This window comes from Polypterus senegalus, chromosome 13, assembly GCF_016835505.1.
Source record: "Polypterus senegalus isolate Bchr_013 chromosome 13, ASM1683550v1, whole genome shotgun sequence".
Classification (NCBI taxonomy): domain Eukaryota; kingdom Metazoa; phylum Chordata; class Cladistia; order Polypteriformes; family Polypteridae; genus Polypterus; species Polypterus senegalus.
Genome location: NC_053166.1, coordinates 103,756,449 through 103,783,765, shown reverse-complemented (window position 1 = coordinate 103,783,765; position 27,317 = coordinate 103,756,449). Strand labels below are relative to the sequence as shown.

The window sequence follows — 27,317 nt, the reverse complement described above, 5'->3', positions numbered from 1 at the left end:
TGAATTAAAGGAATGGATGAATGAGAACTACTTGTCTTTAAATACAGATAAAACAGAGATGTTAATTGTTGGAGGGAATGACGCTGATCACAGCAATATTTTGTCATCATTTAACTCAGTTGGAATCCCAATTAATTTTACTGAATCAGCCCGCAATCTAGGAGTTATCTTTGACTCTAGCATGTCATTTAAAGCACATATTACAAAGTTGTCCAAAACATGTTTTTCCATCTTAAAAATGTTAGGAAATTAAGGCTTTCTAAATAAACAGGATTGTGAGAAATTAATTCATGCATTTATCTCTAGTAGGATTGACTACTGCAATGCGGTGTTCACTGGCTGTTCAAACTGTTCTTATACAGCCTCCAGTTAATCCAAAATGCGCTGCAAGAATTATTACAAGAACAAGAAAATATGAACACATAACTCCAGTTCTTAAATCTTACACTGGCTCCCAGTTAAGTTTAGGGCAGATTTCAAAATCCTCCTTTTAACATATAAAGCATTAAATGGCCAAGGTCCGCTTACTTGTCTGAACTTATCATGACTTACAAACCTGAGCACATTAAGATCTCAAGATGCCGGTCAGCTTAGCATTCCAAGGATTAATAAAATAACAGTGGGAGGTCGAGCTTTTAGTTACAGGGCCCCTAAACTGTGGAATGGTCTTCCTGCTTCTATAAGAGATGCCCCTTCGGTCTCAGCCTTTAAATCCCGGCTGAAGACTCACTACTTCAGTTTAGCATATTCTGACTAGAGCTGCTGATTAACTGTACATACTGCGTCTCTGTTGTTAGTCATTAGCACTAAAACATAAGTAACATGATTGTTATAATTTGAATACTAACCCTCACCTATTCTGTTTCTTTCTGGTACTCAAATGTGGCAATTGGTGCCACGCCCACCTGCCAAGTTGTTTGCCTGCCTATGGTAAAGTCATCCCTGATGGAGGATCACAGGAATCATGGGAAAAAGGGGTCCTATCATCGGATTGGCTGGCAACGTTTCAGCCGTGGAATGGCCAAATGGGGAGGCAGCTTGATGGATGAGGTCTCCAGGACTCTAAAAATATCCAAATCTTATTATGTGATATCATCTACTGTTAAATTCTGCTCCGTACTTCTAACATTTTTATTATTATGCTGTATTAAGGATGGGCGGCACGGTGGCGCAGTGGGTAACACTGCTGCCTCGCATTTAGGAGACCTGTGTTTGCTTCCCAGGTCCTCCCTGTGTAGAGTTTGCATGTTCTCCCCGTGTCTGCATGGGTTTCCTCCGTGCGCTCCGGTTTCCTCCCACAGTCCAAAGACATGCAGGTTAGGTGGATTGGCGATTCTAAATTGGCCCTAGTGTGTGCTTGGTGTGGGGGTGTGTTTGTGTGTATCCTGCGGTAGGTTGGCACCCTGCCCAGGATTGGTTCCTGCCTTGTGCCCTGTGTTGGCTGGGATTGGCTCCAGCAGACCCCCGTGACCCTGTAGTTAGGATTCAGCGGGTTGGAAAATGGATGGATGGATGTATTAAGGATTTGTTCTGTTCTGTGTATTGTATTGTATTGACCCCCTTCTTTTGACACCCACTGCACGCCCAACCTACCTGGAAAGAGGTCTCTCTTTGAACTGCCTTTCCCGAGGTTTCTTCCATTTTTCCCTACAAGGTTTTTTTGGGAGTTTTTCCTTGTCTTCTCAGAGAGTCAAGGCTGGGGGGCTTGTCAAGAGGCAGGGCCTGTTAAAGCAAATTGTGGCACTTCCTGTGTGATTTTGGGCTATACAAAAATAAACTGTATTGTATTGTTTTCTGGGAACGTCTAACCAGGAGGACACACTGGAGGGACTATGTCTCTTGGCTGGCCTGGGAATGCCTCGGAATTCCCCCAGAAGAGCTAGTAGAAGTGGCTGGGGAGAGAGAAGTCTGGGCATCTCTGCTCAAGCTGCTCCACCCGCGACCTGATCTCGGATAAGCGGAAGAGGATGGATGGATGGATGGCAGAATAATTGCAAAAATGCAAGTGATTTGCTTCATAAAGACCAGGGCTAAATCTAAAACTATATGGTCAAAACCTGGAAGAGGTGTCAGTAATTAAATTTGTATAAATTTATATGGACAGTAAATTGACTTGGAAGTGACATATAAATAAAAAATATACTGTAGATAAAAGTAAAAAAACATTGAATGTGCTTGTGTAAGCGGATATAATTGTTGTCCACCAAGAAAAGCTGTATTAACTGTTTATATGAGTTTAATTAGATCACTTTTTGGTTATGGTTGCATATCTTGCTGGTCAGTTTCTCATATAATGGATGTCATTCAAAGATGGGCTTTGATGTTATGTTGTGGTGCTATTAATATGTTTTCTGCATATGCTGAAAATATAGAAATAATGATTTTCAAATTAGTCCAGCAGGGTTTTTTCCTAAGACAACAGCAGATTTTAGGATATATGATGTTAGAGCAAATATTTCTGGTGTGTCTGAAAATTTTATAGTGGGTCAATATATTAATCAAAATAATTGGGAATGATAATGATGTTTATAGATTAATCCAATGATAATTTATAGGGAAATACACTGGATGCTTTTTTGATCCTCAAGTTAGAGAAAAGCCAAGCAAAATGACCTTTTATTGGCTAACTAAAAAGATTACAATATGCAAGCTTTCAAGGCAACTCAGGCCCCTTCTTAATAGATTGATAGATTAATTCAGGCTAAGATTAATTTAACAAGAGAAAGAAGAACAATGTATGGTCAAGATCAATTTCAAATTTTTATAAAAAAAAAAGACTTTCTGATGATATGTCAGTATTTACGAACAATAGAACTAATAACCATTATTTTGTGTTTGTAATGGATTAAGCAGCTTTGTCTAAATAGAGTAATTATTTGCTGAGATCCTTTTGTTGATTTTAAAACAATCAAAAAAGAATCAAACATCAATGTTTGGAATGTATTGGTTTATATGTAAGGTTTTTATGGATTTTAGCACATAAAGGCAATAAAGGCAATGAAATAGTAGATGTTTGATTAAAAAAAAAACAGTAAACATCCTTTTGTTGAGCTGCCAATGACATATGTTAAATAAGAAATAAAGTGTTTATTAAGAGTAAAAATTATTGGGTTTTGGCAAAAAAGGAGCACTGGTGGTAAGGGAAGGCATAAAAAGCTGGGTTTATCTGGAAAGGGAATAAAACAGTAAGGGAAGAAATTGTATTTATACGCCTTAGAATTGTGCATACTAGGTTAAATTACTGTTCATGACAGAACAGTAATAAAATTACCTCAGTTACAAGATTTTTTTTTTAATTCTTGGATATTATTGTAATCAGTAAGGCAGTTGTTTGAGGTTATAACAATTATTAAGATATGGATAAGCATTCAAAGTCATTCATAGTCTCATTTTTTTTATCTACAGTATAGGCCTTTTACAGGGCATTTGGATGGAGAATATAAATTATGTGTGATTATGTACCTTTGGTTATAGTATTTTTTCCATAATTTTAGTCACACTCCAGTACAGTTGGTAGCAGTAAGGCACAATAGGCTGATTTACCAACCACCCTTAACAAGACGAAGAAGTAGAAGATACACCCTTTAGTTCATTTGAGTTGTATTGAAGTTTTGTGTGAGCATTGTATTTTTTACTATTTTCCTTCAGGTTTCTAAATTTTTAATTCAAAGCCAATGCCTTCTCTACATTAGAGGGAAGTGGGCCACTGTACCCCAATTTCCAACTGACTGATGTTTTGCCAAAATTAAATAAGTAGTAAACTTGTCTTAACAATTTAGTTTTATAGTTAAAATGTTTATCAGCAAATTAATTTTTTTCCCAATATATTCAATGATCTTATTTGTGCCTAGTGCTGGCAACCTTTTTTAGGGTTGTTTGGACAGGTCCTTTGATTGCAGTGTTCTTTTCATACTTTGTGTATGTGCACATGTGCAAGATGATCTTTTCAGTTCCACTTTGGTCTTTGAAAAAAAGAACCCTTTAAAGCAAACATTGTTTGAATTTTCCATGATTCAATTTATACACAGCATCATACTGCACTATAGTAATTGTTATCAAGTTATTTTGAATACCTTGAATTATTTGATGCAAATGAATTCTTTAATAAAATACAATTTACTTCTTTTCCTTTCAACAAAAACTGGAAACGAAACATTTGGGACCACAAATTATGAATATGTTGAATGTTGACTGTGTCACACACATGCGAGTTGGAGGCAGTCAAAGAGCCTAAAGGTGAGTGAAATCTCGCGAGACAAGGGTTTATCACGTGGTACTTACCTGAATCTCTTTCTATCCACAGAAAACCGGAAGACAAATAAAACATTTACAAATTCACAAATCCAAAATGGCCGGTTTCCATCTGGTGACGTCACTTCCGGTTCCCACTCGATTACTACAGTCTACTCCTGGTGACGTTGGTTCCGTGGTCCCGCCTCCAATCGTCACTTCCTGCCAACCACTTCCTCCCATCATTCCATCTGCTATATAAACGCCATTTTGTAACAGCATTTCATTCATTTGTGTACTGAAAAGTCATTTTTGAATCATTCTTTTCATTGTTGTCTGGACGACAATATACAGGGATAAAACCCCAATCTTTTTCTATTTGAAAGGACTCTTTATTCTATTACAACTGTTATTCATTAGCCTCACTATGCATCATTTACCAAATGATTATTCACTTTTGTTTCTGCCTTTAGTGTTAAGTAATTAATATACTTTCAAATATACAACCCCAATTCCAAAAGTGTTAGGACAGTGTGTAAAATGTAAATAAAACTATGCAATGATTTCCAAATCTCATAAGCCCATATTTTATTCACAATTGAACATAGAAAACATGTCAAATGTTTATACTGATAAAAAGTACAATTAAAAAAATATATTTGGTCAATTGGGACAGGTTGGTACAGGGCCATGTTTACCACTGTGTAGCATCCCTTCTTCTTTTAACAACAGTCCAAACATTTCTGGGAACTGAGTAGACCAGATGCTGGACTTTTAGAGAGGATTGTTGTCCTGTTCTTGTCTGATATAAGATTCTAGCTGCTCAACAATCCTGGGTCATGTTTTATTTTTCATTTCAAAATAAAAAAAGTTTTCCATTGGTGAAGGGTCTGGACTGCAGGCAGGCCAGTACAGCACCCAGACTCTGAAATATACAAGTCCTTCCCTGAAAAAAAATGTCTGGATGAGAGCATATGTTGCTCTAAAACCTTAAACCTTTCAGCACTGATGGTGCCTTTCCAGATGTGCAAGCTGTCAATTCCATAGGCACTAATGCACCTCCATACCATTAGAGATGCAGGTTTTTGAACTGAGTGCTAATAAGTCAGATGGTCCTTCTCCTCTTTGGTCTGGAGGATGTGGTGTTAATGTTTCCCAAAAAAGAATTTCAAATTTCAATTCGTCTGACCACACAACAGTTTTCCATCATGCTTCAGCCCATTTTAAATGAACTTTGGTTCAGAGAAGATAGAGGCATTTCTGGATCATGTTCACATATGGCTTCTTCTTTGCATGAAAGAGCTTTAACTTTCATTTATGGATGGTATGGCAAACTGTGCTCACAGACAGTGATTTCTGGAAGTGTTCCTGAGCACATGCAGTGATTTCCATGACAGAATCATGCCTGTATTTAATGCTGTGACGCCCGAGGGCCTGAAGATCACGGGCATCCAATTTTGATTTTCAGTCTTGTCCTTTGTGCAGAAATTTTTCCAGATTCTTGGAATCATTTGATGATTATATGTAATGTAGGTGATGAAATATTGAACGTTTTCACAATTTTATGTTGAGGAACATTATTCTAAAATTGTTCAACAATTTGTAAGTGCAGTTTTATTCTAATTGGTGAACCTCTTCCCATCTTTACTTCTAAGAAATGCCTTTCTAAGATGCTCTTTTTATACCCAATCATGTTACTGACCTGTTACTAATTAACTGAATTTGTTACAAAATGTTCCTCCAGCTGTTTCTTTTTAGTACTACTTACGTTTCCCGCATTTTTTTTCCCCATCCCAACCTTTCTGATACATTTTGCTGCCATCAAATTCAAAATGAAGTAGTATTTTTCATGTGATAGTAAACTGTCTCACTTTCAACCTTTGATTTGTTCTCTGTGTTCTAGTGTGAATTGGAGTTTTGAAGATTTGCAAATCATTGCATTATGTTTTGTATTTATATTTTACACCACACCCCAACATTTTCGGAATTGGGGATGTATTTTAGTGCTGTCCTTTGGTAGTTTTTCTGTTTAACAAAATCATGTTCACGTCTTAATTTTGTGTGTTTCTTTTTTTTAAATGACATTATTCTTCTGACATTTTATTATCACTGGGGCTAGCAGCCTAGTACATTGTGAAAGGCAGTCTCTCCCTCACTCCTTCAAGCAAGCTTTACTCAAAGTCATTCCCTTGAAATATATCACTCTCTTTCCATGTGTTTTGACTACATTGGGTAGCAGCAGTTTATATAGAAAAGGAATAAACCTTTGCACTTGTTTTCTACTTTCATTTGATTTCCCATTAAGTGTAGCTGTTTCTTTCATGGGGTCCATGGATAACTCTTTTGCATTTTATTTAATATCCTAATAACATGCCCTTGTCCGTATGAAATTTACATTTCTGTAATTTAATGAATAAATGATTATACCTTAGACATTGAAAGATCCATTATGAACAGAATATAAAACCAAATATACTAATACAAATACACAGAGAATTATCATGAAATATCTCATTTACAAAAACTGAATGTGCATTAGCCTATCCATAGGACAATACCCAGTATTTGTAATGTTCGTTTGTAGCATTGAATGCTGTTTTCCACTTGTCCCCATCCTGTATTCAAATAGGATTATAAATGCCATCTAATCACCATATAAATCTAATTTAATAAAGATCATTGAGGCATTAACTTGATTTAACACTGACAATATGAGGTGAACTGGATATTCTTAACAGTAGCCTTATATAATCTATATATATAATTCACTAAGGCAAGACAACCATGAAAAGCACGCCGGAAGGGGCGTGGATTCACTAAGCCGCCGACAAGTGAGACACCTATGGCGCACGCAGGAAGGAGCCACGCCCACCAACTCCAAGACCATTGGATATGACGACAACTCGCAGGGACACGCCCACCAAGTCGGACACGAGGACACAGAAAAAGTGGCGTCATTTATATTCGTCTGTCGTAGAGGCCACATGCGGTGCAGGTCAGGTTAATGCCATGTTCATGTCATGCACCTCCGAGCTACGTTGACTGTTCATAGAGGCATGTTTCTCGCGGAGGTGAATCGCCATATGCAGCGTGTGAAACGGTTTGCGAGGGGTATCTCATGGGATCTTTAAAACAATCATTTACAACTGAGGTTAAAACACAATGAAGTAAGCAGTCTACGAGTTTTCGGTTACAACACATGACCGCTTGCACCATAGCAAACTGTTTTACACACTACATACAGCAATTCGCATCCGCGACAAACACGCTTCTTCTTAGATGCTCCTGCAGGAACACGGAAGACGTTTTCCTGCCCACCAACACCCCTTTTTCACCGGCCCACGTCTACCCTTGCTCTCTACGCATTCACACTGCCTACCCATGAGCCCGGACGCAAAAACTCACCGACCACCCAGTTAGCCCCTTTCGTCTGTGCTAGGAGTCCACATGCACGTCTAAGCCACGTTGACTTTTCATTATTCTTTTCGGTTTCGACACCAACCGCGCCCACCATGAAAAACCATGCGAAAGGAACAACGAAGCCTCGCCCACAAACTCTACCCCTCCTCCCACGTGCTCAGGAACGCACCTCAGACCACTGCCTGCCAAATCAAACAGCTCATCAAACACATACTCACTCGCTTTGGTCTGTGCTGCGGTCCAAACCCAGCTGTGAGCCACGTTGACTATTCTTTGCCCTCCATGGCTGCCGCTTCAAATGTATTTCATGGAAACAACACTTCTTTCAATGTTATAGAAATTCCTGCTTCAGGTAACTGTTTGTTTCTGTCAGTCAGGTTTTTTTGGAGAAATGTCATTGACGAAACTGTTGCTCATAGCAAACTGTTTTACACGCTACATACAGCAATTCGCATCCGCGACAAACATGCATCTTTCTTAGATGCTCCTGCACATTGTACCCCCAGTGGTCGGGTGTCTTGGTGGATTATATATAGAAAGGCAGCCAAAACCGCACAGAGCAATGAAAAGTCTTCGTGAGTCACAGGTAGGGTTACCACTTAATACAAACAAATAAGGGACGCATACTGCAGCGGGGGCCACATCCCTTGGGGGCCAAGACCACGGAATGCGCAATTTCATTCTCAAATACGGGACGATTCCGTATTTTAAACGACGGGTTGCAACCCTAGCCTCACAGGTGCATCTGCACTGTACAAAGACGACAACGACTCGAGTGACGAGTTGGAGGTGGGCACTTGAGCAGGCAGTGTATACTGAACGAGAAATCAGCAGACTAGCATGACGGTGGGAGCGGAGTGGATGTCGTCCTCCTCTCCTCCCGTTCCACCCTCCGCGCCTGTGCGCTGCACAGACGATTGTGTGTTGGTTCGTTCCGTGCATTGGTTAAAACCCAATGAAGAAAGCAGTCTTTAAAAACCAATAAGCCCTGTGCCTCTGTTTTATTACCGTCTCACCTGATTCACCAATGCAGGCCCCGCAACAGGCGATCCGCGGCGTCATTCCCATGACCGCCGGGCAGCCAACCGGGTAACCAAAGTCTTTGGGTTCGGGGGGGGGGATGAGTTTTGAGTATGGTTACAAAGCTGAAACTTAAAGGAATTGACGGAAGGGCACCACCAGGTGTGGAGCCTTTCGCTTCATTTGACTCAACACAGGAAACCTCACCCGGCCCGGACACGGAGAGGATTGACAGCTCTTTCTCGATTCTGTGGGTGGTGGTGCATGGCAGTTCTTACTTAGTCGAGCGATTTGGATGCTTATTTCCGAAAACGAACGAGACTCCCGCCTGCTAAATAGTTACACGACCCAACAGCGGTCGGCGTCCAAATTCTTAGAGGGACAAGTGGCTTTCAGCCACGTGAGATTGAGCATTAACAGGTCTGTGATGCACTTGTATGTCGGGTACTGCACGCGCGCTACACCGAATGGATCAACGTGTGTCTACCCAGCGTGGGTAAGCCGTTGAACCCCATTCGTGATGGAGACCGTGGCTTGCGATTGTTCCCCACGAACGAGAAATTCCCAGTACGTGCGGGTCATACGCTCGCACTGATTACGTTCCTGCCCTTTGTAACCCCATCCCCCCCGGTCGGGTGACTTGGTGGATTATATATAAAAAAGCACTCAGAACCGCAAAGAACAATGAAAAGTCAACGTGGAAACCGACTGAGGCGGTGTTTGGAAAATTAACAGTCAACGTGACTCACAGGTGCATGTGGACTGTACACAGACAAAAGCGACTCAGGTAGGGAGTTGGGGGCGGGCAGTGCGTACTGAACGAGCGCCATTCAACCCCGTCCTTCGCTTTGGGAGGAGAAGGCGCTCCTCCGGTTTTCAGTCATGGACAATTGTATGTTGCTTCGTAGCGTGCATTGTTGCAATGTTACTTTTCTTGGTGGTTTATTAAAATTACGGATTTTTCAAATGTTTATTTTTTCCTCTGTGCTTAAAAATCATTTAAAAAGCGGCCTGATTATGCGGCGTATGCTACGCCGCGGGTTGGCTAGTTTCCTATAATCAATATAGGTCACAAACCACTGTCCTTCATCTCATCAAAATAAAAACTTATGCCATTAGAACAAATAGATACTTTTATAAACCCATTCTGTAAATTCTCCTCAATAATCAACACCACAGCCTTACTCTGTACTAAACAGTACAATCATAATCTGTAAGGAAACAATAGCAAAGTCCTTTGCTTACTAAAAAAAATCCTGATAATCATAATAACTATTAGGCAGAAGATCAACTGTATTGCAAAATTAGACTGGTGGAGTGAAGTGCTTAGACAGTGAAGTTACCAATCTGGACTCCAGTGAATCATTTACTTTGTCCAATTAGTAGTGGGATTATAGCATGTAAAGTATGGGAAACTTAATATTGTTTGAGGAAAAGGTAACAAAAACGCTTACAGGTTCTTTATAGCCAGTCTCAATTTAAATTATAGTAAAAGGCATTCACTAATAGGGTTACAACAACAATTCATTAAGTCGTTGCTTGAACCTTTAGTGTAAATTGCCTAAATCTGTTCAGATTTTTAATAGACAAGCACTGATAAAGTTTTCAGCAGCTTTAGAGCTGAGTAATGTCAAAACCTCCTGCCGTTGAATAACTGAAGTTTTATCACTAAAGCACATTTTCCTATCCTCAGCCCTGAAGTCTAACTTTCTTTATAATAGCCAAGCCTTCTCCTGCCTTGTGCTACTGAAAAAAAAATATTTTTTATTGTAAACACCCTGCCCTTCTTTTAGAGTCTTAATAGCTTTAACTTATGACACTACAACACTGCCAGTTTTTTTTCTTCTGTTTTTCTTGCTTTGTCTCTTGTAAATTGAATATTGAACGTAACTGCTCTGTCTCAAGATTTATAATTTGAAAGAGTCTGATATTTTGTACTAACTGCATTAGGTAGCAACAGCTTTAAATGTAAAGGGAACTGGGAACAGTCATAATGTCAAAACAACAAGTTATAGGTTGTAGATAAATAAAAGACCAAATAAATAAATAAGCAAAACTCTGGATGTGAATATAGTGTGAAATTTTGAACAGGGCAAAATCGAGCAGACATTAATTGCATTGAAGCAAAAAAAAAATTCATAACCAGAAAATGCTATCAAAAAGATAACTAAAAGCATTCTGTAGAAGAATCTAGAACACCAGACATTCTGGAAATACACGATGCTGACCTTTATATAGTAATTTTGACGACATCATGGAATTGCAACCATCAACAAATATGGCAAAGCCCACATGAAAATTATATGGCATTCTAGAAGAACGCAATTAATTTTCAACATCATTAAAAACATGTTGCAATAAATATAAATAACCAATGGATTCCTTGGTCTTCAAAATCTTAAAACAATGTTTGAAAAAAATTTAAAAGACCAAGGAACAAGGAGAAAAAATGTAAGTTGCCAGCCAGACCAGCCAGACCATGGCATCATGTATGTTTTTAAGTTGTAAGGAGGTCAAATGAAAAGACAATGTGATTCCAAAAATCTTTTCTCTAGATTGTTAATTGTCTGCATAGTTATGCAACTGGCACTGCCTCACACAGCTAACTTGGGGTCAGAGGCAACACCAGGTACAATCAACACCAGGTACAATCACTTTCCCAATATGTCAATCCAAGCCAGGATGTTTCCCAGGACTCACCATGTGCTCAGTCAAATGGATCTCTTGAGAGTTATAAGTACTACTTGGGTCATACTGTATCTTGGTTTCTCTCTGTCATTCAACATCTCCCTCACCCTTACTCTCTTGCTCACACAAACACACATACACACCCTTGGCAAGATATCTTTTTTTGCTTGGCTACATGGGATGGTTCGATCCCTTCTGAAAGTCTGCAAACACTAGGCCTCACCAGAATTTCATGCCAAAAATGCTACTGGTGAAGACTGTCTCAACAAACCTATTCTCACCTAATCTTCTCAAACCAATTTTGCTGCTGAGGATTTCTGCAACAGCACACCAAGCATGTCAGTAAAGAGCTTCCTTCTCCCCATCTATAGATTCCAGCTCTTCTTGAGCAATTCTCTGGCATTCCCAAGTCATCTAAGAAGTAATATTCATTCAGCATGTCCTGGGCCTGTCAGTCTCCTCCACTATGAGCAGTTGACCTTCCTCACCTGAAGAAAGCGATCCATTTTTATTATAGACAGGACCATCACCTCAGACTTGTAGGTGCTGATCCTCACCCCTGCTGCATCACATTCAGCAGTAGCGTTCTCAAGTGCATGCTGAAGGTCACAATCAGGTAAGACAAAGAGGACATTAACTGCATAAAGTAACAATGCTACCCTTAGCCTCCCCAACTAAACACTTTCACTTCCTATAGGCCTTGATGCCCTAAGCCCGAAAACAGTATACAGGAGCAGTGACAAAACACAGCCTTGGAGGAGTCCGACAATCACAATAAACAACGTTTAACTTAATGGTAATATTTTGTCATAACTCGCACTGCATTCATATAGTAAACAAATAGCACACAAAAGTGGCCTTGCTACAACATATTCCTACAGCACTGAACAATAAAGAAGAGTACCAAAACCTCCTCCGAGAGCAATTTCTCCCAATCATCTAAGAACAGTTTAGTGATGAACAATGCCTTTTCCAGCATGATGGAGCACCGTGCCATAATGCAAAAGTAATAACTTAGTAGCTAGGGGAACAAAACATTGAAATTTTGGGTCCATGGCCATGAAACTATCCAAACCTTAATCCCGTTGAGAACTTGTGGTCAATTCTCAAGAGGTGGGTGGACAAACTAAAACCACAAATTCTGACAAACTCCAAGCATTGATTATGCAAGAATTTGCTGCCATCAGTCAGGATTTTTTTTCCCCAGAAGTTGATTGACAGCATGCCAGGGTGAATTGCAGAGGTCTTGAAAAAGAAGGGTCAACACTGCAAATATTTACTCTTTGCATAAACTTAATGTAATTGTCAATAAAAGCCTTTGAAACTTAAGAAAAGCTTGAAATTATAATTCAGTATAACATAGAAACATCTGAGAAAAAAGATCACAAAACACTGAAGCAGCAAACTTTGTGACAACCAATACTTATGTCATTCTCAAAACGTTTGGCCACGACTATATTCTGAATAGATATCATTGTGCCAAATAGATACAAGCTCTGTGTTGGTAGAAAGGATACTAAAAGCTGTAATAATGTGAGACATCATTTTGCATTAGAGGAGAGATTAATATATCCTAAACATCTAAGGCACAGAAACATTTCTCTGCTAGAACAAATGTTCCATTATAGTAACAAAACATTTTATTGTTTGGACTTTCAAATTTGTTGTTATTACTGTGCTGCAAAGATGGTCTAGAGAGCTAAAAATGCATAACCTAAGAATTATAAAGCCATCATTCAATATTTCTTGAGCTTCTGTAAAAAGCTAAATTTCCTCCATGGAACAAATAAAGTACTATCTATCTATAGACACATGCATGCAAACAGGGAGCAGTTTAAGATATTAAGATAAGACTTTCTGCTATTGCTAACTTATTGGTGCCCAGAGGTTCTGTGTAGAAGAACAGCAACAACAAGCACCTGTTGGGCTCACATCCGCCCCCTTCAGTGCGGCACAGTACTGTCTGCCTCACCTTGTGCCTTTTCACTGTGGTTTTATGTCCGATCAGCAAGACTAAATCTGCTGTGCACATTCATTAAAGATATTAGCCAGACTGTGGAAAGTCAGGGTATATAATAAACGTGTCTGCAAGCATTAGATTGGCGACATACAGAGAGACAGCAACATGCATGCAGCAATTGCAGGTATCAACCCAGTGTGTAAGGGATAATGCAGTCAGAAGTGAGGCTCGGCTCGGCTCGGCTCGTCTCATTGCTGCTGCACCTCACATTTCTCCCCTGTATTCGATCAGGTATTACCCAAATTCAGAAATTTTGACTATACAAATTAACAATTTTATTGGAATCCCAAAAAAAAAAAACAACAAATTTATAGCACAGACCAGAGGACAAATTTATTTTATGTTATCATTATTAGTTTTTTTTTACTTTTCATGATGACAGGTGATTACATGTCCCTGTATGAAGTGCAGTTATGGTGCCAGAGAAGTGCTAGACTTCCAACTAAGTACTGACCCAGTTGGTCCTGCACTGAAACTCTGAGACTCTTTTATTCTTCTTGCATGCTACATTTGCTTTTAATATCGTCTACGCTGTAATTGAAGTATTTCCACACTTTACTTTCTCGCTTTCTACCCGCAAACATCCGTGCAAAACTCGCCATCATCAATCACAAGTGCTTACTGCTTCAACCTGATGAGTCAAATGCACTCAACAAACAAACAAACAAACAATGGTCCTTTACGGACATTGCTCCACATGACTATGGTAAGCCAAAGTTACAAGATCACCGCACAGCGAACAGCGCAATGTAAGTGAATGCTCAGGGTGACCTACAAACAACCCCTTCTGCATGCATGGACCGGATTGAACAAAAATGATATTGCTGTTTTTTTCATTTTTACTCAATTTTCATTCTTGTTTTAGTCTGTTCACATATCACTAATTTTTTTTTATTTAGTTTAACTTTCTCTGTATGCCTTGATTTCAGCTCACACTCTTGTAAAATGAAATACTATTCTTTAGTTCTAGTTCTCATTTTCATTATGAAAATATCACTGGTGGGTACACCAATTATCTATATCCTGACCAGTGACTGGCTGGTCTTCATTCTTTAAACTGCTTCTGCAAGCCAGAGATCAATTAATAAGAAATCAAAGTCTTTTTTACAATTTGTACAATTTAATGCATTTTTATTTCCTAGACGTAAATCATTATATCAGTCTACAATAGAATTGTACTTGCTACAAATCAGTCTGTAGGGATTTAGAAGCCTATAGTGCATTTATCTAAACTGAAAAAGTCTTACAATCTAAACACAATCTGTGGGGCAGACATCAGCCAGTCACACAAGAGAAGTCTCAAAAAATAAAGCAGCAACCACAATATATGTGACATTACATATGCAGTACAGTTAAAAATAATATTTTAATGTTTTATAAGTTAAGGCAAGATAATGATCACCTTTATTTTTCAGACAGGTTACATTGTGAAATATAAATCTTTGCAAGTCATCTGTAATTCTTATTATAGCATAAGAGACTTGCATAATTTCAGTATGGTTTTATCATTTCCATTATTCGATGAATGGATTATGTTCTCTACTTAGCTCCTGAACTTCATAAGTGGTATAAAATAAATCATATGTAAAAAGAGGACTAATACTGTGTTTATGTGCTATGGTCAGACAGGTAACGCCAGTTACCCTGCGAGAAATTTTATGAAAACACCCATAAAAATGAGAGCTCTCAGTGGTAAAATTGGCAGAAGAGTTTGCCCAAATTAGCTGAGTTGTGATGTAATTTTTACTTTTGACCCCATTCAATAACATGAAATAAAAAAAAAATCAGGTCAGGATGAAATTGCATTTTTGTGGTCATTTTGTATTTGGGGCACTGAAATACAAATTTAAAGTCTTTATTAAAAATGAGAGCTGGTCTTTAATTGCCTTTCTGCAGACCGAGAAAAAAAATTTACAGTGACCTTATGTTAGCTACAAAACAAACAACAATGCATGTGAAGGCACAGATGTGAAAAGATGACATGTCAGTGTTGGAGACTCTGAAAATTCCCATAGTACATAGGGGAAATATGTGCTATGGTTAATGCGCACACAAAAAACGATACATATAATAAAGCAATTAATGAATAGACAGGTGTACCTGGGATGATAAGTCCTGAAGGTTCTTTTGTCTGAACTTGCTGAAATACAAAGGATCCCATTCACCTCTGAACTTGTGCTTTGTTTCACTCATTGATATTCTGGAGCTTTTCAGCTGAGGAAAGAAATTATTTTGATTTTATATAGTGCGTCACTCACGTGTTATTAGCAATGCTTTTTCTGCTTGTGGTCAATTTGCTTATTCTACACACTTAACACAAATACAATTTATTTGGTTGAAACATTTAGCAAACAAATTAGTACCTTCCCTGAAGGTTCTCCAAGACTATTTAACAGCCAGTTTGCTCTAGGTTTTAAGTAGCGGGGATTAGAAAATGGTGGAGCTGAAAACTTTCTGTTGTGCTCAGAGAGAGCTGTGGTTGCATATTGGAGCTCTTTGACTGCACTGGAAGCCAACAATGTTTTCTGAAGTTGAGGAGGTAAGGAAGCACCTACCAACGACTGAAGAAAAGAGAAGATATTAGTTAAGGGACATTCTCTTTGGCTAAATACATTTTTTTGCAGCCAAGACTTTACAGTGACATAAGGAAGAAAATGTTACTGATTATCTTATACATTAATGTGGTGAAATCTCTACAACATCTAGATTTCATTATAAATAAAGACTTAATCAGATCATAGTGTCCACTATTAACTACAGTGCAAGGTTAATCCATCCAAATTTTCCAATCCTGGCCTGCATGGATTCAGAGATTGTGGCAACAGGTACAAAATAGGAATCAATGTTTGACAGGGTCCACTGCAACACAGGCTGCCCTTACATCTATGTACACCTACTCAGCATCTGACACCAGGGGTTATTCAGTTCAGTTCATTTTGTTTTTGAATAGCATTTTTCAGAGCCCAAACACATTTCCAGCTATTATGCTATAATCCAAACATAAATGAAATGTATACACACAGATTAAACAAATAGTAAAACAGAGTACATTTCACTCTGATTAACATAACCCCATGAAAATATATGTTCATTAGCATTATAACTGAGATAGAGTAAGTTGACAACTGAGAAAATGAAAGAAAACTTTCAGTCAACTTCCAAGAGAAGACAAACTTGTTGGAGGGTCCATAATTGATTTAAACAAAAACAAAGATGACTGTGAAGATAGAATGAAGTCAGTATTCTGGTGACATAAACCAAATTAACACCCACCCCCAATTCCAAATAGCTGCTGGTTTTCTATTATTCCTATGAGCAAGTAATTGAACTAGTCAGGCTGTGTCTCTCTTTGATTATCCACCACCAGTCATAAAATTTCCCTTCAAAACACTGCAGCATTCTTTTTGAGGAATATTTTCATGTTATTCCACAGGTCCTTTATTAATGAAATCAATGCGATGTATTCTAAGCATTGTCATTAAACAATGATTTAATGTGAATAATAAGGACTCTTACCAGTAGTTGTACTGTCCTTTTGGTACTATTTTCTTCTGGATTGCATTCACTGCAGACTGATGTCCAAACATTTCTTTAATTCAACTGCATATCTGTGTTTGATGTCTTCTATAATTGGATGTCTTGGCACTGCTTGCATCAATAATACCATTTTATACTCAATATGGCATTTTGACCATGTTCTTTTTTCTCTTGACATTGTTTTTTTTTTCTTCTCACACCTACGATTCCACCTAACGATGGGCTATTTTTGATCTATTCCAGCTTTTATGAATGCGTAACTCAACAGTTGAGAAGTAACTAATCCATATTTCAAATGTGTTTCATGTAGCCAATTTTTAGGCCATGTTCTTGATTAAGGTTTTTTCCTGTTTCATTTTAAATTTTGTTTGTGAAAATGAAAAGAAATATTCAACTCAAAAATAATATTTGCTACTTACCTTATGTAGTTTGTTTTATGACTGAGAAAAAAATGTAAACTCATTGTTTTATGCCAAATTGAGAAATTATGGGGTTTGTTTTGCTTAAATTGAATGACTTTAGTACGAGCTGATACATTCTTCATATGTTTTACTTATCTGTTCTGCAGAGCATTATTTGTTTTGGCTTAATCTGAATTTTTGGCAACATGCATATCCAAGACAAAGTCAAACTCCAATACCTGATTAATCTCTTTAGCATTAGACCTGAGTGTCACTCGGGCTGTAAATGTGCCAACAGTGTTAGTGCCGAGCATTGCTCAGGAAATGATATAGGCATGTCTTGAGTAAGTGACAAGTTCAAGTGTTACCCAGGCAATGATACAGACACTTCTTCTCTTACCCTCATAATGACGTCTTATAAGAAACATTTTTCAGCAGCCCAGGTATTGATAGTGATACGAGCAATGATGACAATGTGGATCTGTCTTTAGGCAGTGAAACTGAAGCAGTGAAATCAAAAGTGATTCTAAAGAATCTGAAAGTGACACTCATGCCAATCACACACGTACAGTGTGCTGTTCAAAAGCTGATCAGTCTGGAAGGATACACACCAATATTGTCCTGACTGTGACAGTGGATTGTGTATTTCACGGTGCTTCAAGATATACCTCACAAACAGCACATTTTGTCAGTATATATGGTATTAGCATTATTTTATTATTATCATTATTTGTATCATTATTATTATTTGTATCATTATCATACTTTTTACACTTCTGACTTTGTCCTTTTAGTGTTTTACACATCTTACAGTAGAAACATCAGATTTAATAAATGTGGAATTTTTCAAGCCAAAAATGTAACATTTTTTAAATTTGTTTTTGAGAAAAAAATGTCCCACTAAGGAAGCTACAGCAGCAGCTAGGGTCACTTGGGTGGAACAAAACTCAATGCAACATTTATATGATAAGTTGATTCTTAACAAGCTCCATCAAATCCATTATCCCACACACCCACCACTTAGTAAATTTAATTTAAGCTCCTTAAATTAAACAGATTATCTTAATGTCAAATAAAAATATTCAGCTTTTGTACCCTAGGCAATTAGGTTGTTTAAAGGGAACAGGAAACTGGAATTCATGTTTATCACTAACATGGCATTTGAACATTAAAACAAACTGGAACAGCAAGTTAAGGTACACCATTGTTTGTTCCTCCATGTATAGATCTCAACCTGGCCTGTCCGAGACTCCCTAGTATATTCCCTAGTTTAAACAATCCGCGACTAGCCTACACATACGCCTCCCCAATACATTGGTGCCCCTCAAGTTCAGATGGAACCCGTCACGGCGGAACAGGTCCCATCTGTTCCAAAAGGAGTCCAAATGCCCCATAAACCTATACCCTTCTACCCTGCACCAAGATTTGAGCAACGTGTTAAGCCTTCTAATCTCCTAAATCTTACCTGGATTGACGCATGGCACAGGCAGAACTTCGGCGAAGACTACCTTGTCAGTTCTGCTCCTCAACTTGGCAACTAACTCTTTGAATTTGGATCGCAAAACTGACAGACTACCCTTATGTACAGTTGTGCTTGAAAGTTTGTGAACCCTTTAGGATTTTCTATATTTCCGAATAAATATGACCTAAAACATCATCAGATTTTCACTCAAGTCCTAAAAATAGATTAAGAGAAACCAGTTAAACAAATGAGACAAAAATATTATACTTGGTCATTAATTTATTGAGGAAAATGATTGAATATTACATATTTGTGAGTGGCAAAAGTATGTGAACCACTAGGATTAGCAGTTAGTTTGAAGGTGAAATTAGAGTCAGGTGTTTTCAATCAATGGGTTTAAAGAACAGGGATCTATCAAAGTCTGCTCTTCACAACACATGTTTGTGGAAGTGTATCATAGCACGAACAAAGGAGATTTCTGAGGACCTCAGAAAAAGAATTGTTGATGGTCATCAGGCTGGAAAAGGTTACAAAACCATCTCTAAAGAGTTTGGACTCCACTAATCCATAGTCAGACAGATTGTGTACAAATGGAGGAAATTCAAGGCCATTGTTACCCTCCCCAGGAGCGGTCAACCAACAAAGATTACTCCAAAAGCAAGGTGTGTAATAGTCGGCAAGGTCACAAAGGACCCCAAGGTAACTTCAAAGCAACTGTAGGCCTCTCTCACATTGGCTAATGTTCATGTTCATGAGTCCACCATCTGGAGAACACTGAACAATAATGGTGTGCATGGCAGGGTTGCAAGGAGAAAGCCACTGCTCTCCAAAAAAAACATTGCTGCTCGTCTACAGTTTGCTAAAGATCACGTGGACAAACCAGAAGGCTATTGGAAGAATGTTTTGTGGATGAGTGAGACTAAAATAGAAATATTTTGGTTCAAATGAAAAGCGTTATGTTTGGAGAAAGGAAAACAGTGCATTCCAGCATAAGAACCTTATCCCATCTGTGAAACATGCTGGTGGTAGTATCATGGTTTGGGCCTATTTTGCTGCATCTGGGCCAGAACAGCTTGCCTTCATTAATGGAGCAATGAATACTGAATTATATCACAGAATTCTAAAGGAAAATGTCAGGACATCTGTTCATGAACTGAATTTCAAGAGAAGGTGGGTCATGCAGCAAGACAATGACCCTAAGCACACAAGTCGTTCTACCAAAGAATGGTTAAAGAAGAAAAACGTTAATGTTTTGGAATGGCCAAGTCAAAGTCCTGACCTTAATCCAATCGAAATGTTGTGGAAGGACCTGAAGCGAGTAGTTAAAGTAAGGAAACCCACCAACATCCCAGAGTTGAAGCTGTTCTGTATGGAGGAATGGGCTAAAATTCCTCCAAGCCGGTGTGCAGGAATGATTACAAGTTATCGGAAACATTTAGTTGCAGTTATTGCTGCAAAGAGGGGGTCACACCAGATACTGAAAGCAAAGGTTCACATACTTTTGCCACTCACAAATATGTAATATTCGATCATTTTCCTTAATAAATAAATGACCAAGAATAATATTTTGGTGTCATTTGTTTAACTGGTTTCTCTTTACCTACTTTTAGGACTTGAGTGAAAATCTGATGATGTTTTAGGTCATATTTATGCATAAATTCTAAAGGGTTCACAAACTTTCCAGCACAACTGTATGTCATTTGTTCTAACATGGACAATAACAGCTGGATCCATGCATGATCCAGTATTAAGCAAACTTGGCTCATGGTAAGGCTGTTAGCATGCTGTAGTAAACATGGGCGTTATTGTGAATATCAAACATGTAAACCCTTGAATCTGAATTTGTTTTTATTGAGTTTATGCAGGAGATTACTGTATTAAAGTTCAAAATATAAAAAAAAGTGAAGAAAGGAAATATATGGTTTGTCAGAAATATTAACACAAGACCTATTGGTTTTGACATGCAGAAATATGCCAATAGATGACAAATATCTTGTAATGCCCATATTTAATAATAATAACATTTTATTTATATAGCACATTTCCCATTCTTCATACAGATATAATTGGTACAGTATGTTTCAGTGCATATTTTTTTCACATTTTGTACAATGCTTTCTTTATATTCTAGACTGGTTTATAGTGGTGTGTTTAGCTACTAAGTAAGCAAATTGGTTTATTTCAACTGCATAAATAAAATCATGTTTAACTAATAATATACTGTATATATTAATCATTTGTATTATTGTAAGCCTGCATGCATGTTATAAGTCCATATATCAAGGGCTTTTGTAAATGTAGTGTTTTAAAAACATCTTTGTTCAGTAATTTTTGTAGGCTATGTATCAAAATTTGAATTTCTTGGAATGCAAGGAAGTTCAGTTGGTCCCATCACACTTGGTGTCCAATGGAGTGTGCACTTGGCCACCATTTAAAACTGGAGATATCTATAAGGCTATAAAAAATAAAGAGCAGCCCAAAAAAAAACTGGCAATCATTCAAGATTGAAGTAAATAAAATGTAAGCTTAAAATAGCTAATATGCTTGAACTATAACTTTATGTATCCAAATTGGTAAAAAAAATTTTCTCATAATTGTAAAATTACAAAAACAAAAACCATCTACCTCTGCTACCTGCAGATGTGGAAGAATAATTTTAGGGTAACATAGCGTTCATCTTTAAGAAATAGCATAAAGGGTTAATAAATGTCGGAAACGAGATAAAGGTCAAGTGAACAATAAAATGTACACTGAAATATAAGAAAAATACTGAGATGGTCAAGTAAATAAAGAATGTACCTGAAGAAAGGTTGATGTAATTATACAAAATGTATTGAAGGATGACTAAGAGATGACTAAGAAATCAGCAGATATCCTATAAACTAGAATGAACAGTTGTTATACTGTATGCATAGAAATTTCAAGAGTGATGGCTCATCTCAAAAGGTATAAGAAGAACCAGAATATAATATAATAGACTTTTATCTGCTCTCTCTATATATAAAATCCTAAGCCTAAAAGTGCAACGATTTTATGTGACTTTTTTGTCATGCATTAAATCGGGCTTATTTTTAAGCCTACATATATATGAATTTATCAAACTTTAATGTTATGTTGTTAGATTTTAAGATTTTTATTCCATTTTTTAAATTATAAACTAAAAAATGAAGAACTCATGTCCCGTGAGACAAGACTTTGTGCCAAAAGATTTAACCACGCCTGGGGCTGAAAATAAAAAACAAAGAGTAGGACAGCTGCTGTACAGGCTTTTAAATGTTCGAAACGACGTGCGAGATGCAGATCATGTGGCACGGCAGCAGCAATAATCCAACAACTGATCAAGCAAAGAGAAGATAAAAAAGAACTGTACTTGTTTCCCATTGTATCATCATTTAAAAGGGATTTCAGAGGAGCGACCACGTCTCTTTGGAGTGCGTTCAGCACCCCTCTTCACAACGCAAGTGGCAGAGATGTGAAGTGGCTGGCATGTAGCGCAGGCCGGGGGTGTGTGCCGGGGGTTGGCAAGCAAAGCGAGAAGGGAGGAACCCCCTAGTTTTATATAAATCCTTTGGGTGTAAACTAACGAACCAACCAGAGTAAAATGTATGTATTGATTGACACTGTATGTAAATTCAACAGTTTATAAAATGAACCTCTATTTTTTGTTTCTCTGACTATTCTGTTCATTCTGACCATGCTGTAACGGACTGCTTCTGAAGAATGCTCCCTCCATGGCATTTTGCTCAGGAGTAATTAAAAGATACAATAAACAGCTTTTCTCCTGCCTGATTATTAAATTGTCCTGTTAGAGGATGTTTCTTTCTTTAATAAGATGTTAAATTTATATCACACTGACCATGGAGAACTCTGATGAAATGCAATGACAACATGCAGGCCACATGAACCTGACATTACTCAACTACATGCTACATCTACAAATCTACAGTGGAAAGGCATCTAACCCCAGAGTGTGTGGAAATGCCAAATACTGACTTTAGAAACTGGTCCACCTCACAACAAAATGTTTCACTAAATCAAGACGTTTATGCCCTTAAGTATTTCTCTCCATTTTTCTTTAATAAAGCTGCCTCCATGTTTGTCACATTAAATACAACTCTGATAACCAGACAGAACTGTGAAGCACAAAAAAATACCCTAAACATTTTACATTTAAGTAAAAGTATTCTGAATCTGTGCAACCTTGTGTTTGTGTACAGTGTTGCTTACAGGATTGTTTTCAATGTCTTTTCTTTACCCTCTAAAGTTTATTCCTACCTACAGTTAAATTGATCTTACTCTCTTTTCATCTATTTATTTTTCCATTTTTCATCGTGTTTGCCATTTTACAATTTAAATTTCACACATCAAAAGGTGTTTTGTCCCCATCGCTGACAATCTTTATTTTATATTATTTTGTTTGATATTAATTTTGTGGTATTTTTACATTGTTTTAGCTATTCTTGGAAACATTCTTGTTAAGCAGAAGATGATGATGGAGCAAGTTAGAGTGATTTTAAAAACAGTACAAGACCTTCATGAGAAATGCTTTAGTGAAAATGTGGTTCAGATCCAGCATTGGAAAAAAACATTCTTCAACTACTAGATCTCACATTAGTGCAACAGTTTGAAAGTGAGCTAGTGGTTGGCTTAGATTTTTTAAAAATATGGTAAATAAAACCTTTTTTAATAACAATTGAAAAATATGTCCACAAAGGACAATAACAGGCTTCAAGTTGTATAGGCTTATACATGCATATGGCGCTTATCAGATACGCATAGGCTGTGATGTGTAGCCACAATTGTATGCACAGTTAAACAAAAGTTCTTCTTTGCATGGTAGGCTAAACATATTTTGGCAGTTACAGTGGTTAAATAAAACAAATTTTAATTTTTAATTGTTTAAGTCAAAAAAAGCTTTTAATAGTCTCAACATAAAATGTTTCAAAGTACTGAAAAAGTGCTACCTGAGCATGTTTTTAGGAGAAATGAAGACTGCTACTGTAGTCAAATCTTTGTTGAAAACTAAGTGAAGTACCCATAACCTGACAGCTTTTACAAATATGATCTGTGGTCAGACAGTATTGGATCTGACAATATGTAGGGTAGGGCAAAATGCTTTGCTATAGCTCTACTTATAAATTGATTGGCTAGAAGGGGGGGGAGGGGTCAGTTACTTATATAACATAGGTGCTTGAACTTATAGTAAATTTTCAATATTTATTGATTGTTCAGATCCCTGTGCATATTTCTATTAGATCATACATCTTAAGAAATTATGAACTACAGTGATTTATTTTTTATGGAAACTTTTGACAGATTACTTTGCTTGGGATTCAAGGAGGCACTGATGTTAGAAACATGGTGAGGAGAATTTTGAGCACTTCGACTTTCGCGGCTTCACTCTATCGCGGATTTTAAATGTAAGCATATCTAAATATATATCACAGATTTTTCGCTGGTTCGCGGATTTCTGCGGACAGTGGGTCTTTTAATTTATGGTACATGCTTCCTCAGTTGCTTTGCCCAGTTGATTTCATACAAGGGACGCTATTGGCGAATGGCTTAGAAGCTACCCAATCAGAGCATGTATTACATATTAACTAAAACTCCTCAATGATATAAGATATGCTTCCTGCGCGGTGCTTAATTGTTTGCTTCTCTCTCTCTCACCCTCTCTGACATTCTCTGCGCCTAACGGAGGGGGTGTGAGCAGAGGGGCTGTTTGCACAGAGGCTGTTTGCCTAAAAGATATGGACGCTCCTCTACAAAATGCCGCTTTATCGCGGTGCTTTGGCATACTTAAAAGCACGTATTGATTTTTTGATTGTTTGCTTTTATCTCGCTCTCTCTCTTTTACATTCTCTGCTCCTGACGGCGCTCCTTTGAAGAGAAGATATGTTTGCATTCTTTTAATTGTGAGAAAGAACTGTCATCTCTGTCTTGTCATGGAGCACAGTTTAAACTTTTGACTAAAGGGTGTTATTTCATGTAAGAGGGCTCTAATAATGTTAACAGTGTGGGAGAGTTTATAAGGGCTTAAAATATATAAAAATAACCATACAAACATATGGTTTCTACTTCGCGGATTTTCATCTATCGCGGGGGGTTCTGGAACGCAACCCCCGCGATTGAGGAGGGATTACTGTAGTTCATTGGCCAAATGACTTAACTGGAAGGGAATAAATGGCTAAACATGTTTCCATAGTCTTCACATTAAGGATATTGTAATTAGTGAGTTTTTATGATGATTTCAATACACATACACTGCCTAATACAATGAAGCAACTCGCGACTGAAAATTTCTGAGGAATGAGTACATTTGTGTTATTTAAAATAAACCAAACCAATAAAGGTAAACTTAGATGTATTATGACCAAATAAAAATGTGTACATTTTTTCTGCATTTATGAGCTTAGGTCTCTCCTTTGGCTTGGACAATAGTTTTATATTAAATGTCACTTTCCTTGCCTCGCAGTTAGGAGACCCGGGTTCGTTTCCTGTTGTCCTCCCTGCGTGGAGTTTGCATGTTCTCCCTGTGTCTGCATGGGTTTCCTCTGGATACTCCGGTTTCCTTCCGCAGTCCAAAGACATGCAGGTTCGGTACATTGGCAATTCTAAATTGTTCCTAATGTGTGCTTGGTGTGTGTGTGTGTGTATGTGTGTGTGTGTGTGTGTGTGCACGCCCTGCGGTGGGCTGGTGCCCTGCCTGGGGCTTGTTTTCTGCCTTGCACCCTGTGTTGGCTGGGATTGGTTCCAGCAGATCCTCATGACCCTGTAGCTAGGATATAGCAGGTTGGATAATGGATGGGTGGATGTCACTTTCCTTTTCAGAAACGACTTTTTGAACAAATCTTAAGAATAACCTAACCATACTGTAGCTGACTCAAGACTTGAGCAAAATAAGCAGCTAATCAGGGTCCTGTGGCCACCAAGGAAACCCCAGCTGCATATGAAAATAATATCTAATGTTTAAAAAAGATCTAATCTAACATTAAACGAAATGTAATAGGCAAAATACTAAATGATGTTAAAAAAGCAAAAAATGTCCATCCTACTATAATGCCCATCCTAATTCTGGATTGGACTACAGCAAAACATTGCAGGGTAGTTATCAGATTGGGTGGAGTTTTTTTCTTAATTAAAATGGTTTCTGGATTGATTGTGCTGGAAGAAATGGTTTGGGTTCAAGAAAAAAAAAATGTAGCCTTGTTTGATAATTTCTTACAATACACACTTTCTTACTGTACATAGAAACTTCAATTTTTGCATACCACAGCGTATTCTCCAGAGACACACAGAGAGGGAAAGTAAGCTTGGGGTCAGAGGGAAATCTGTTTGTACAGTGCCCCTAGTGTGATTGCAGGTGAAGGACCTTGTTCAACGAAGTATCAATTCTTCTGGCACTGCCAGGATTTGAACCAGCAACCTTCTAGTTACCAGCCCCATATCCTTTAGCCAGGAAGCCACCACTCTGCCTATCTGTGTATTGTTTATTGTGCAAATAAAGAAACCAAACAGCCAAACTTCATTCCAGACAAAAGTATTAGGAATATTAAATGACATATTTTAATAATTAAACTGATATTTGTTTTGTGTTATTGCTGTTTGTTATATACTTAAATAATTTACATGCATATGACTTTTTAGTGTACCAAAATCAGTAAAACCAGTCTATTATAATAAAAAAATCCTGGGACGAGACAAGAGTTTTTAGCCTGGCATGAGACGTGACTTTTTCACAGAGATACTTTCACGTCCCGCGAGACGAGACTTTGTGTCAAGAGATTTACCCAGGGCTGGAAATAAAAGACAAAGAGTAGATGACAAAGTAAAATGTCATAAAGTAGATAAGATAGATAGATAGATAGATAGATAGATAGATAGATAGATAGATAGATAGATAGATAGATAGATAGATAGATAGATAGATAGATAGATAGATACTTTATTAATCCCAAAGGGAAATTCACATAATCCAGCAGCATCATACTAATACAAAAAAAAAAAAATATTAAATTAAAGAGTAATAAAAATGCATGTAAAAACAGACAATAACTTTGAATAATGTTCAAAGGGTGTCAGTGGAGCAAGACAGTGACAAAAGTCTGTCACTGAAGCTACTCCACTGCCTGGAAATGACACTGTTAAGTGGATGCAGTGGATTCTTCATGATTGACGGGAGTTTGCTTAGTGCCCGTCGTTCTGCCACAAATTTTAAACTGTCCAGCTTTATTCCTACAATAGAGCCTGCCTCCTTAACAAGTTTGTCCAGGCGTGAGACGTCCTTCTTCTTTATGCTGCCTCCCCAGCACACCACCGTGTAGAAGAGGGCACTCGCCACAACCGTCTAGTAGAACATCAGCAGCATCTTATTGCAGATGTTGAAGGATGCCAACCTTCTAAGAAAGTATAGTCGGCTCTGACCTTTCTTACACAGAGCATTAGTATTGGCAGTCCAGTCCAATTTATCATCCAGCTGCACTCCCAGGTATTTATAGGTCTGTACCCTCTGCACACAGTCTCCTCTGATGATCACAGG

The 27,317-nt window shown here is 37.8% G+C and overlaps 1 protein-coding gene across 1 annotated transcript in view; it reads right to left on the bottom strand.

Moving 5' to 3' along the window:
- zgc:193811 (uncharacterized protein LOC559801 homolog) overlaps nt 1-27,317 on the bottom strand; it is a 113,844-nt gene that overhangs the window by 70,905 nt on the left and 15,622 nt on the right. Inside the window, exons 2-3 of the mRNA XM_039776367.1 lie at nt 15,742-15,939; nt 15,479-15,592 (exon numbers count right to left, since the gene is read on the bottom strand). Of these exons, the coding sequence (XP_039632301.1) occupies nt 15,479-15,592; nt 15,742-15,939 (312 nt within the window). The remainder of the gene's footprint in view (nt 1-15,478; nt 15,593-15,741; nt 15,940-27,317) is intronic.